Source organism: Erythrolamprus reginae, chromosome 1, assembly GCF_031021105.1.
Source record: "Erythrolamprus reginae isolate rEryReg1 chromosome 1, rEryReg1.hap1, whole genome shotgun sequence".
NCBI classification, from domain to species: domain Eukaryota; kingdom Metazoa; phylum Chordata; class Lepidosauria; order Squamata; family Dipsadidae; genus Erythrolamprus; species Erythrolamprus reginae.
Window position 1 is genome coordinate 376658261 of NC_091950.1, and position 14739 is coordinate 376672999.

General features: G+C 38.1%; 1 protein-coding gene across 2 annotated transcripts in view; it reads left to right on the forward strand.

The window, feature by feature from the left end:
- ATL2 (atlastin GTPase 2) overlaps positions 1–14739 on the forward strand; it is a 52743-nt gene that overhangs the window by 15014 nt on the left and 22990 nt on the right. For both annotated transcript variants that reach the window (XM_070734671.1, XM_070734672.1), the window contains exons 2-4: positions 8544–8800; positions 12007–12141; positions 13394–13498. In XM_070734671.1, the coding sequence (XP_070590772.1) occupies positions 8544–8800; positions 12007–12141; positions 13394–13498 (497 nt within the window). The remainder of the gene's footprint in view (positions 1–8543; positions 8801–12006; positions 12142–13393; positions 13499–14739) is intronic.

The following is a 14739-nucleotide window of genomic DNA, read 5'->3' on the forward strand; positions in this document are numbered from 1 at the left end:
GTTATATTTGGAGATGTGCTATGTGATCTTCAAAAGCTTCAGTTGGCTGGGTTGAATTTCAACTTGTTTCTGGTTCCAGTTCAAAACTATGGCAATGACTTTTAAAATATTTTCTATTTTAGGTCCGAGAAAAACTCAGCATTTAAAAGAATACCCCTAGTTTCAAAGAGACCTGAATAGGATCTTTACAAAAATTTGACAAAAATTTCCTTGAAGGAGAAACTTAACTTTCTCACTTAATGGTTTTATACTGCACAGTATGTTTTGTAAGAAAAGTAAAATCTCTTGGATCAGGTGGAATTCAACTTTGTGGGAAATACAGGTAGTCATGGACTTAACAGTTCATTTAGTGACTTTTTGAAGTTACAGCGGCAATGAAAAAAGTGACTTACGACCATTTTTCACATTTACGACCGTTGCAACATTCCCGTGATCATGTGAATAAAATTCAGATGCTTGGCAACTGACTCATATTTATGATGATTGCAGGTTGCAGGGTCAGGTGGTCACCTTTTGTGGCCTTCTGACAGACAAAGGCAATAGGGAAGTCAGATTTACTTAACTGTATTACCAACTTAACTACTGTACTGATTCACTTAACAACTGTGGCAAGAAAAGTCATAAAATGGAGCAAAATTCAGTTAATAAATGTCTCAACATAAATTTTAGGCTCAATTAGGGTCATAAGTCGAGGACTACCTCTATGTATTTTCTATGTATTTTCATTATTTTATTCTGTTGTATTTCTGTTAGATTTGTTTGAAAATCTGTTTCCAACTTTTGTATTGATTCAGTTGCACTTTTGGAGTACTTATTCCAGTTCCGGGTACTTCATTGGGACAGCTGGGGTACCACTGAAAGGGGTCTAAAAAGCTAGGCTTGTGAAAAACTACTATAGCAATTGGCAACTTCTAGCCTACAAAGGAGAACATTGAGAGAAATATTATAGCAGTTTTCAAATAACTAAAAGGCTGTGACATATAAGAAGGGGCAAGAGAGGGCAGGCAACAGAATGGAAATTAAAAGAAGCTTCCTGTGTGTAGCAGCTTTGCATTATGCTGGTGGAGTATTCCTGAGTCACAACATATTCTTTCCTCATTCTCCCTGAGCTCATGTCACTTTGCAGTAGCCCTCCAACTTGGGATTCCTTGCCCTTTCCATTTAACCTACACATCTGGAGTTATAGTAACAACCGGGACTGCCAAGACTGCCATCACTCAGGGATGTGATCATATAATAAAATTGTGTGTTATGACCACATTGCTTAATGGTGGAAATTCTGGTCTCTGTCATGGTTGTAAGTCGAGGATTACCTTTATTACTTGTTGTATAAGGAACAATAAAATAAAATGTACAGTATTAATTTATTTTGTGTTGCTTAGTTTCCTTGAGTGAGATGAAAACTTTGAATATAAGTAGTCTTTGACTTGAGACCAAAATTGGGACTGAGGTTTATTATCATAAGCTGAGACATCTACATAATGGACTCAATTTTACAACTGTTTCATGGTAGTCAATAAGAGAAACACATAATCATAAATCTGAATTACATGGTTGTGAAGCAAATCATGTATTAAACAAATCAGTTCCCAGAATGGATGTTTTTTGCCAGAAACTATTAAAAAAAATGTTGCTAATTGCAGTCACATGATTATGGGACAGTGCCACCAGTCCTTACTGTAAACTTGTTTTTAGGTGCCCAAAATACAGTTTGAAATGGTAGAAGTGCTTTATGGGCTGTAAAATACCCTTTCCAAAGCTGTTCTAACTTTGAACAGTCATTAAAACAACTGGTCAAGAGCTACTTATAAAAAACAATTCTACAATTTTGTAGAAGCATACTACAATTTTGTAAAAGTATACCATACTCTACATGGGGCTACCCTTGAAAAAGTTTCCAGAAACTTCAACTGGTGTAGAATGTGGCCACATAAACTATACTGGCTTACAGTCTGCGGAGAGGGGCGGCAGACAAATCTAAATAATAAATAAAATAAATAAATAAATTTAACCTTCTTCTGCTATAACTATTCTTTGTCTTGCCACATCTTGATTATTATTATACTGATCAATTTTGAATCAAGGTAGATCATGTTGGCCAACTTAAAAAATATGCAGGTGATCTGGGACCCATTATTTCTGTAAAATTGAAATTTACACCATGGTTAGACCAAGATTATTCCCAAATTTCTGAGTATTGAGCATCTCTGTGGTCCTGTAACATAGACATACTTCTAAGATGATGATATGAATGCCCATAGTTGGGTTTAAAATAATGGTCAGCTTAATTATGTCATGTGGGAAAAGAGAACAATCATAGTAAAGAGATGTCACTAAAGATTGTTGGGGAGCAGGAAAGGAAGAAGAGAAGAAAGAGTAAGAATCCAATTGGAAAATTTAATTTTCATTCTGGTCACATTAGACTGCACTATTTTTTCTCAAAAGCCAGTAGGAATAACTAACTCAGTTTATCCTAACAGTCTTAATTAAGATTCTGCATGGTGTTCCATTTGTATAAGCCGTCTTCTATAGGTAGTCATAACTACCATTGACTTATAACCATTTATTTAACAACAGTTCAAAGTTTCAACAGCACTGAAAAAACTAATTTACATCTGGACCTTTTACTTATGACTGTTGAAGGATTCCCATGGTCAAGTGATCAGAATTTGGACTCTTGGCAATTGGCATGTATTTACACTAGCTGCATATCCTGCGTAATCACCATTTGCAACCTTTCCATCTGGCTTCCAACAAGCAAAGTTAACAAGTTAACAAGGAAATTGGATTACTTAACAATCATGCAATTCACTTAACAACTGAAGTGATTTGTTTAACTGTTGCTGCTGCACCATCCCAGTGGGCATGTGACCACATTTTGATTGCAGTATCCCGTGGTCATGTGATCACATATTGTAATAGTTGTGGCCGTTTTCAACAAAAAATTCCCATTGGATTAGCTGCATTGGGATTTATGATCATGTGATTTACTTAATGATCACAGGATTCACTTAATGATAGCAATGAATCACTTAACCAGCATTGTAAAAGTTATAAATTATAATGGCTAGCTAATAGTTTTGCCTATCTGGACTTCAGCAAAGCCTTTGATAGGGTTCCACATAAAAAGCTGATAGATAAGTTAATGAAAATTGGACTTAATCCGTGGATAATTCAGTGGATTTGCAGCTGGCTGAAGCATAGATATCAGAGGGTTGTTAATGGCGAGTATTCTGAGCAGAGACAGGTTACAAGCGGTGTGCCACAAGGGTCTGTTCTGGGTCCTATTCTTTTTAATATGTTTGTGAGTGACATAGAGGAAGGTTTGGTAGGGAAAGTTTGCCTATTTGCCGATGACTCTAAAGTGTGCAATGGGGTTGATATTCCTGTAGGCGTCTGTAATATGGCAAATGATTTAGCTTTACTAGATAAGTGGTCAAAGCAATGGAAACTGCAGTTTAATGTTTCCAAATGTAAAATAATGCACTTGGGGAAAAGGAATCCTCAATCTGAGTATTGTATTGGCAGTTCTGTATTAGCAAAAACTTCAGAAGAGAAGGATTTAGGGGTAGTGATTTCTGACAGTCTCAAAATGGGTGAACAGTGCGGTTAGGCTGTAGGGAAAGCAAGTAGAATGCTTGGCTGCATAGCTACCATGTTTCCCTGAAAGTAAGACAGTGTCTTACTTTCTTTTTACCCCCAAAAGCCCCACTACGTCTTACTTTCGGGGTATGTCTTACATTGGAGGTGAGGGGCGCGCGGGGAGCTGCCTCCTTTCCGGCGGGCGAAGGAGGGCGCAGCTCCGGCCGCTCGCCTCGGAGCCGGTCGGCCTCGCTGGCCACTTGCAGCCGAGCCTCGGCAGGGGAAGAGGCGGTGGCGCCGCGGCGAGGCGAAGGCGAGGGGCGCGCGGGGAGCTGCCGGAAAGGAGGCGGGCGACGGAGGGCGCAGCTCCGGCCGCTCGCCTCGGAGCCGGTCGGCCTCGCTGGCCGCTTGCAGCCGAGCCTCGGCAGGGGAAGAAGCGGTGGCGCCACGGCGAGGCGAAGGCGAGGGGCGCGTGGGGAGCTTGGAAGCGACGTCATCGGGCTCCCCCCCCTGGCAATACCCCCGTGTTTCCCTGAAAGTAAGACATATGTCTTACTTTCGGGGTACGGCTTATATTAGCCGACCCCCCTGAAACCCCCGATACGTCTTACAATCGGGGGTGTCTTACTATCGGGGAAACACGGTAGAGGTATAACAAGCAGGAAGAGGGACATTGTGATCCTGCTGTATAGAGCACTGGTGAGACCACATTGGGAATACTGTGTTCAGTTCTGGAGACCTCACCTACAAAAAGATATTGATAAAATTGAACGGGTCCAAAGATGGGCAACAAAAATGGTGGAAGGTCTTAAGCATAAAACTTATCAGGAAAGACTTAATAAACTCAATCTGTATAGTCTGGAGCAGTGATTTTCAACCGTTTTTGAGCCGCGGCACATTTTTAACATTTTAAAATCCTGGGGCACACCGCCAACCAAAATGACACAAAATGACACCCTAAGACCCTTTCCTCTCTTTTTCCATCCCTGTCTCCTCCCCACCCTTGTGTGTGTGTGTGTGTGTGTGTGTGTGTGTGTAGACACTCTTGAACCATTTCCAAAAACAGGTGAGGGCTGGGGGGGGGGTTCTCTCTTATTCTTTGGGTGCTTTTTATCATATGCTTTAAATCAAGAGTCACTTCTCTCTCTCTATTGTTTCTCTCTCTTTCCTCTCATTCTCTGTCTCAATCATTTTCTCATTTCTCTTTTTTTCCTCCCCTTTTTGCTCATTTATCTCCTCTCTCTCTCTTGCTTGCTTTCTCTCTCTTTCTCTCTCTCTCTTGCTTTCTTTCTCTCTGACACTTGCTTTCTCTCTCTTTGTCTCTTTTCTTTCTCTCTCTTGCTTTCTCTTTCTCACTCTTTCTCTCTCTCTCTCTTGCTTTCTCTCTCTCACTCTCAGCAAAAAGTTGCGAGACTGGAACCTGAGCTTCCTTTTTCGCGGCACACCTGACCATGTCTCGCGGCACACTAGTGTGCCACGGCACACTGGTTGAAAAACACTGGTCTGGAGGACAGGAGGGAAAGGGGGGACATGATTGAAACATTTAAATATGTTAAAGGGTTAAGTTAAAATAAGGTTCAGGAGGGGGAAGTGTTTTAAATAGGAAAGTGAACACAAGAACAAGGGGGCCCAATGTGAGGTTAGTTGGGGGAAAGATCAGAAGCAACCTGAGAAAATATTATTTTACTGAAAAAGTAGTGGATGCTTGGAATAAACTTCCAGCAGACATGGTTGGCAAAAGCACAGTAACTGAATTTAAACATGCTGGGATAAACATATATCCATCCTAAGATAAAATACAGGAAATAGTATAAGGGCAGACTAGATGGACCAAGAGGTCTTTTTCTACCGTCAATCTTCTATGTTTCTATAAATCACGTGGTAACTCAGTTTACAGCTATAGTGATTCACAAACAAAATTCTGGACTCAATTGTGATAAGTTAGAGACCTCCTATAAATGTTTTAAGCTTGTAACTTAATGTATTTGTTTTATTTATTTATTAGTAGTTCTTGTGTGCCGTCCAACTCCCAAGGACTCTGGGTGGCTTCCAATGAATAAAAACACTACATAAAAACAGTATAAAAATGTACCTATTTGTATCTCATTCCATAGAAAAACACAAAATGTGTCTCTGTTCCCTGCTAGTGCTTTGTAATTACTATTCTACCAGCATTACTTGGAAGATAAAGAAAAGCAAGACTTCAGGAAAGTTTGGCCTCCTAAAGCAGAAAGTTTGCTTTCTACAACTGCTTGATTTGGTTTTTCTTGTGGGATATTTTGCTCAATAATATCATATCATATATTGTCCTCTGCATATGCACCAAAGACAAATTCCTTGTTTGTGCAGTCACACTTGGCCAATAAAGAATTCTATTCTATTCTATTCTATTCTAGACATAGTGAGTTGGCTAACATGATTCTTTGACTTTTGGGATCAATATTTTAAAATTGGATAAAGCCAAAAGCCCTTTCGGAGTGGAGGAAGTTCCATTGGACAACATCTGGCCCTTTACGCAGATAGGTGGGAGATAATAACATCCGACCAGTGGGTCAGGGAGACAGTATGTCATAGCCGCTCTTTAGAATTTCTCTCCATGCCTCCGAAGTTTTTTATCAATGCCCTGTATCCAAAAATACCACCAAAATGGCTCTCTTTCTTTTTGTCACTTGATTGGCTACCTTGAGATTTATGCTTGGTTGGGATTAGATCCTAAAGATTGGTCTCCTTCCTGTTCCAGTTGTAGTTTAAAGCCCTTTGGATAAGTCAAGCCAATTGTTTTCCAAACATGTTGTTTTCCATTCTTGTGAGTTGTAATCCATCCTGTATCAGAAGCCCTTCATGTTGTGTTATATTTATATACTACACTAACATTTTGATGCCATATAATCCAAATATTCTCCATCATGGGTGGAGCCAGTATTCAGAATGGGTTGTCCTCATCCACTCAGAATGAGGACAGAATCTATTACTTTTTGCTGGATCTGCCCTCCTAGAACCCAGCTTCAACTCCGTCCTCAGACTGTATGGATGTGACTACCCTTTTTTTCCCTTCCTGAATACTGACTTTTACCTCATGGACTGTTTGAAAAATTTGAATTTGTGACCCTTCCCATCTTAAGTTTTCTACCAATTTGAAAGACATAGCGCAGTGTCCTTCCACTGCTCAGCAGTCAAGCCTCAGCTCCTGCAGCGACGCATATCAGCACTCCACGACTAGACATTTACCTTCCAGGGCGTGCTCTGGTCTGCCTTTGGAGTAGCGAGCTCCTGTAGCTCCTGGATCGCTGTAAGAATCATTTGGGGGACGGTGTGACATCGGAGGGTCCCAGCCGAGTGCCAATTACAGAAGCGATAGAGCGTGCTGACTGCCATTCTCACTCTTTCTCAGAGCATCTCGCCTCTCGCTAAAAGAGCCAATGGAGGGCATGTTCACAGATAAAATGATATCACAGCTACATTGTCTCATTGTGATTCATTGTTACTGTTTTTAGAGCAAAGTATTTCTGTTTCTCCCCAAAAGAAACAGCTTAAATTTAAATTTTTCACATTTTTGGAACCTTGAGTTAGGTTTGTGCCCAAATCATTATTCAGCACAATTTTATTAGAGCAAAGAGACTCCTAAAACAATGGGTTAATTCATTATTAGAGTAGTGTTATAAACCTGAAACTGTAGTTAAATGCTTCTGCTAATAATTGATGGTTCAGCAGGTTCACATATCTCTGGGTTCAAACTGTTTTAGGAAAACTATCTGGGAACTATTAGCTAGCCATTATTAAAATAAAATGGCATAAAAAAGATATACCGATAATGCAGATATATTTGCAGTCCTTCATCAAATAGCAAAGCTAAAAGACATACCTGTACTTTCTTTTTGCCAAATAAAATGATCCATTCAATTGGGCAGAGTATTTATAATTGTGTGTGTGTGTGTGTGTGTGTGTGTGTGTGTGTGTGTGTGTGTGTGTGTAATGTTTTATTGCTTTTAATGTTGTTAGCTGCCCAGACTCACCTTGTGGTGATATGGGCAACAAGCAAATTTAATAAATAAAATAAAAATAAATGTTCAGGTTATTATAGAAGCAAGGAACATAATAGTAGATACTTGATACAATGCTTAAAAAGATGATACCAGACAATTAAAGCTCCAAAGCTACAGCATGTGAGGAATGTCTATTAGGGAGATATTTATTTATGTATTTGTGTTGCCTGCCTCTCTGTTAAGGTGATTCTGGGTTTGAATTGAAAATACAGGGCTTGGGTTAAAAATATAGGGCTTGGATTATTTTTTTAATGGAAGATGGTGATAAAACTTTGCAACAATTTCTCTAAGTCAGAATGGCTTGTACTGCTAGCTTAGGGACAAGATTTCTGTATCAGGGTCTGGGTCACAACATAGCATTTATACAGATACATAGTAAAATTAAGAAATAGGACTCAAATACATTTGGTTTAAAGATGATGTCTAGACCTGAAAAGATTGTAGTGTCTTGCCTGTTTCACTTGGCAACTATTTCTATGGCTAATTATCCTAATTATATGGCTCTAAATTTTGAAATCCATAGAATAAGGGCAGACTAGATGGACCATGAGGTCTTTTTCTGCCGTCAGTCTTCTATGTTTCTATGAATAGTTTGTTTTGAATAATATTGTCATTTGCAGGTGTGTGTGTGTGTGTTCCAAATATTTTTTATGTTTTAGGCTTAATGTACTATTAGATTCAGTTGCTAAGTAGAAATGTTTTTCCCCCCTCAGATTTCAGAAATGTAGCTCTTGATGATAAGAAAGAAGGAATTCAGTTGAAATGGATAATTTGTGTTGCTTGTGCAGATACTCGAACTATCAAGTATATAAAAAAATACTGCAAAGTAGTAATAAGAAGCCTGTTCTTCATTTTTCTTATACATACAGAAGATATCAAATGGAATGGTGTGTCTAATATTATTCAGTTATTTCCTAGGAGAGCGCTATGAAGATGCAGAAGAGAACGCCTCTTTGGATGCTGATGAAGCGATTCCTGAAAAGCCATGCCCAGTACAGATAGTTCTTGCTCATGAAGACGATCACAACTTTGAATTGGATGAATCAGCATTGGAGAGAATCTTGCTTCAGGAACATATAAGAGACCTCAATATAGTAGTAGTTTCTGTTGCTGGTGCATTTCGTAAAGGCAAATCATTTCTCTTGGATTTCATGCTTAGGTATATGTATAACAAGGTGAGTAACTGAACAGCTGAACATTTATACTATGAGAATAATTAACAGAAGTTTACTCTTTGTTTTATTGTGCTTCAAAATGTCTAAAGTTTTCATATTTGTAAACATTATTGAGGGAATTTGATATATATATAATTAACATAGCTAATTAATGTTAATATTAATTAACTTAGTTGGTAACCATACATTACATACATTTTGTTGTGAGCCGCCCTGAGTCCCAGGAGAAGGGCGGCATAGAAATCTGATAAACAAACAAACAAGAACTAAAAAGCAAAACAGTATACATTATGCCATTTAAACAGGAACTACTTATAAGATGTTATAAGTACCGGTAATAATTCATTGTAGTGGAAAATACTAAATTCAAAGTACTATATTTTTTCAATTTCAGTTTTGCAATCCAATGCAATGATACGATTTTCTAAATCACTTATAAGATAAAATAGAAAGGATTATGATAAATGAAACAGCTTGTTCATAATAGTAATACAAGGAACACTTTTATTCAGAATGCAGTATAAGTATTTTTTTAAAGTTAGGAGTAAATGGGAGTTCAGTATTTGATAAATTCAATAGAATAGGATAACAGAGTTGTAAGGGACTTTGAAGGTCTTTTGTCCAATCCTCTGCTTAGATAGGAAACCCTTTACCACTTCAGACAAATGGTTATCCAACATCTTAAAAACTTCCAGTGTTGGAGCATTCACAATTTCTGGAGGCAAATTGTTCCACCGATTAATTTTTCTAATTGTCATGAAATTTCTCTTTAGTTCTAAGTTGCTTCTTTCCTTGATTAGTTTCCATCCATTGCTTCTTGTCCTACCCTCAGGTGCTTTGGAGAATAGCTTGACTCCCTCTTCTTTGTGGCTGCCGCTGAGATATTGGAACACTGCTATCATGTCTCCCCCTAGTCCTTCTTTTTATTAAACTAGACATACCCAACCTTTCTTCAACATGCAAACTTTCTTCATATGTTTTAGCCTCCTTAATCATCTTTGTTGCTCTTCTCTGCTCGCTTTCTAGTCTTTACACATTTTTTTTTACTAAAACTGAATGTGGCCTTACCAAGGCATTATAAAGTGGTATTAATACTTCACGTGATCTTGATTCTAGCCCTCTGTTTACGCAGCCTAAAACTGCTGGTATTTAAATGGTTGTTTACTAGGATTCCCAAGATCCCTCTCACAGTTACTACTATTAAGAAAGGTACCACATATACTGTACCCGTGCATTTTTTTCTTCCCTAAATGTAGAACCTTACTTTTTTGCCATTGAATTTCATTTTGTTAGATAGCTCCCAATGTTCAAGCCTGTCAAGATCCTTCTGTATCATAATCCTGTCTTCTGGAGTGTTGGCTATTCATGCTAGCTTGGTGCCATTTGCAAATTTGATGAGTTCCCCATCTATCCCATCTCCCAACTCATTGATGGAGATATTGAAGAATACAGGAGTACAGGGCCTAAAACAGAGGCTTGGGGTACTCCACTGCATACTTTCCTCCATGTAGATGCAGTTCCATTAAGCACTACACATTGAGTCCAGTTGGTTTGTCAGTTGCGAATCCATCTGGAGGTGTTGCTGTATAACTCACATTTTTCTACTTTTTCTAGTAGTAAGTTATGATCTACTTTATCAAATGCCTTACTGAAGTCCAAGTAAATTATATCACCACTCTGATTCACTAAGGAAATAAGAGCTGCAGTTGGAAAGAATAATGTATATATTGTACTGAGAAATGGTTTCTTACTGCTCTAGACTCCTAGCATACTAGAAAGAAAGTTGAAAAAAGTTCTTAAGGTTCACTCGTTCAGTGATTATTTGAACTTACGATGGTGGTGAATGAAGGACTTGAATAGTGCTCCTGCTTATGTTAATTGCAGTGACCATGATCACCATTTATAAGTTTTTTGTTGGTTTCATATAAGCAAAGTCAATGGGGAAGGTGGCAGGATGTTATAAATGCAAAGATGCAACTATGTGAATCCTTGCTTAATTATCTGCTATAATTAGCTTAACAGTGGCAACGTGGGAGTGCTAGAATTTCTGTTGTTAAGCTGTAAGGCTGTGTAACATTGTGCTTTATAGTCACATCACTTAAGGCAGAAACACAAATCCCAATTACCTTTGCTAAATGAGGATTACCTGTAACTTAAATTATTACTCCCATTAAAGACACCTCTTTACTTTCAAATAGACTACACTTTCTTTGACTTACCCTCTCTTCTAGAAATAGAGAAGTTTGTGAGTTAAGTGTGATAGGTTTTAGTCCTCAGTTATGACCACTTTTGATTGACTGTATTTAACAAGCTGAACTTCAAATCTGTGAAGCTGCAACCACTGCAGTATCACTATAGTCACGTGATTGCAATCTGGGCACTCAGGTGCCCAGCTTAAGATTAGGGCATAACAGCAAGCCACAGATACGATTGCCATTTGCAACTTTCCCTGCCAGCTTCTCATAAGCAAAGTCAACAGGTAAGCTGGCAGGAAAGGTTCCAATTACACTTGTAGGTTGCTTTCACTATATTTTCTTCCAAGGAACCCCACTATGGAGTACAAGATTCCTCAGATCGCATTCATTTTAACAACTTCTCACTGGCAGTAGCAACCTTGCTGACACATCCCTGCTTGGAAGTATTCTCCATGGTCTCCACTGGCCCATGGCCTCAGAAGTGGTTTCTGCTGGTCCTCCCGCAGCCCATAGTGATGCTCATGATCCATAGAAGCTGCCTGTGGCACCTGCCTACACTTTGTAATGCTAACCTGCATACGTCCACTTAATAACAGCACAGTCCTGGGTTTGTGCCACCGCCATTACTAAGTAATGCAATATGACATTGTGCTTTAAATTTCATCAGCTAGCAACAGAATTTGGATCCCCATTACCATTGTATGCTTGTGTGTGTGTATGTTAGTATAGGGGTTTTTCTTAAATTTATAATATTTTAATTAAATTGGATTATGTATTGGATTGTCTTTTCACTTGTTGTGAGCCGCCCCGAGTTTTCGGAGAGGGGCGGCATACAAATCCAAATAATAAATAAATAAATAAATAAATAAATAAATAAATAAAATACAAGAACTCTACTTGTAATGACACAGGTTTTTCATATTAGTCAAAATTACGCATAAAGTATTAACACATTGCCTTGAGCCTCTCACATTATTACATGTATATGTACATGTGTGTGTTCTGTTATAGGAGTCATCTTCTTGGGTAGGTGGAAGTAATGAGCCTCTGACTGGCTTTACATGGAGAGGAGGGTGTGAGAGAGAAACAACTGGCATCCAGATTTGGAGTGAAGTATTCGTAATTCCCAAACCTGATGGGACAAAGGTAATCCATTAAGCATCTGACATAATGTTTATTGCCTTACTGAACAGAAAAAGCAAAAAGTGAATGTGAAATATTTTGATCCCTTTTCCTGATATGAGTTGATGTGATGTTTTAGACCTCTGAAATATATTGTCAGGATTCTCCAGGCATGGAATTTCATGGAGTCAACCTTGCCAGATTGCAGACAGAAATAAGGGAGGGAGGGAGGGAGGGAGGGAAGGAAGGAAGGCAGGTTGGATGTTTCTCATGGACATTCACATATTCAGGAACGTCCTCACTTTCTCTCATCCAGATATACCTGCACACATGGAACCATTTTATAAGCTATAAACTCTATGTCAGTAATTTGGAATTTTAGGAGCATCTCATAGTTGCTGTCATAAGATTTTTGCCTTGGGGGAAGTTGTTTTCTACTGCAGAAGAAAGAGGGAAGGAAGGAAGGAAGGAAGGAAGGAGAGAAACAGAGAGAAAGGAAGGAAAGAAGGAAGAAAAGAAAAAAGAAAAAGAAAAAAAGAAAAAAAGGGAAAGGGAGAAGGACAGGAAAGGAAGACTGACTTAGGACCACAATTGAGCCCAAAACTTTGTTTGCTAAGCAAGAGCATTGTTAAGTGAGTTTCACCACATTGTACAAGTTGACCATGCCTACCCAGTCACCTGACCACCAAGCCACGCTCCCCTGAAGGTGGTGGAGGTGTGGGGCACTGAGGATGACTTTGTAGCACCAGGGGGGCGATGGACTGAAAAAGTTTGGGGACCTCTGATGTATATGCTACGTGGAATTTTCAATTACACTGCCTGCCTAAACTAGAGGCAATCAAGCCACCTTTGATTGGTTTCCTAATGAGATATTATTCTCTGGAGCTCAGAGTCTCTACTAGGAACTATAATTCCTAATAATGATGAAAGTGATCCAGTACTGCCTCCTGGCGGTCTACACAGCTAGTAATATTTACTAGCATTAAAGTGTTTCTTATACCTAACCACACCACAGCATTATGTACATTTTCACTTGTGAGTTTTTTTGGTTCAAAAGTGTGAATACTGAGCTATTTTGTCACTTTTTAGAATTTGACTATTAATTAAAATGGTTGTTGATATTGATGAAGGTAAGTGTACATTTTCTGCTGACTGGAGGGAGTTAAAATACAGTGAAACATTGCTGATATCTCACCTTCATTGAATTCAAGCTTTCAAATTTAAAGTGAGAGAATTGCTAATTCATTCTTTTTTTCTTAAAAAAACCACCCTGTAGGTTGCTGTATTACTAATGGATACCCAAGGTGCCTTTGATAGTCAGTCAACTATCAAAGACTGTGCAACAGTATTTGCTTTAAGTACCATGACAAGTTCAGTTCAGGTAAGTCTGTAGTCATGTCAGACAATGGTAGACTTTAAATATTTTCCTTGTTTCAAAATATGTATGTCGCCTAAAAACATGATAGTAAAACCATTTATTTTTGCAAGGGAAATAAAAATTGACGATTTTAACAAAAATAAAATGCTTTTGGAGTAAAAAGCTAGACAGTTTTTTAAATTTAAGATCCATTAATAATTTAGTTTATTCATCATGAAATGGAGTTTAGTTATGCAACATGAGGCTATATATTCTGCAATATTAGAACTGTTGGTGAGTCAACAGCAAGTCAGAGGAGGAGCCACTGCGGGATAGAAATGACAGTTCCTCTTTAAAAATTATGATTGAAATCAAGTTGATTGAAATCAAACCTTTTTACTAGTGATTTAAATTATCATTTAAATTGACTTGATTTAAATCAAATCAAATCCACCCTGCTCTTGGTTTTTTTTCCCCCAATGAGAGTTGTTTTGATAATGACAGCATAGAAATATGTTTAATATAGAAATTATATTTATTATAGAAAAAAACCATTATTCCTAATCTTTTGGTTGCATTACAGCTTTCAGACACTAGGAACAGTAGGTTTCAAATATAATCCTAATCTGAAGTGTGATACAGATTTTAAAAGTTCTTTATTTAGCTTTAAAAAGCCAATACTATATAGAAGTTGATGACTATAATTGAAATTTGCAAAACCAAGATACAAATATCCATATTTTTAATTTCAGTCTAATATAACTTATGCATTTAAAAGGGTAAAATAGGGTCTGAAGTTCAAATAGTTAATGAATAGAAACATAGAAGACTGACGGCAGAAAAAGACCTCATGGTCCATCTAGTCTGCCCTTATACTATTTCCTGTATTATGCTTGGTTATTAAATGTTAATCGCCTATATAGGTTTTTCTGGAATACAATCTACTACCGGTAGCAAATGCCTGGACGTTGTATCTATGTATAAAGCTAACTTAACTATTTTGGAATTTAATAATTTAATTGTCCTCACTCAAATGACCACACATTCAGCAACCATATGGACTTACAAGAGCAATGAATGGGTGGTACTTAATACTGGTCCCTTAAGTTCCAATTGTTGCAATGTCCTACTCCAATCACATGTGCAATCTTCCTGTCAGCTTCCCATAAAAAAGCCAGTGGGAAACTGTCAGGAAGTTAGAAGTTGCGGCCACATCAGGCTCTCAATTAATGACCTGTGGTAATTCATTTAATGAATTATTAGAA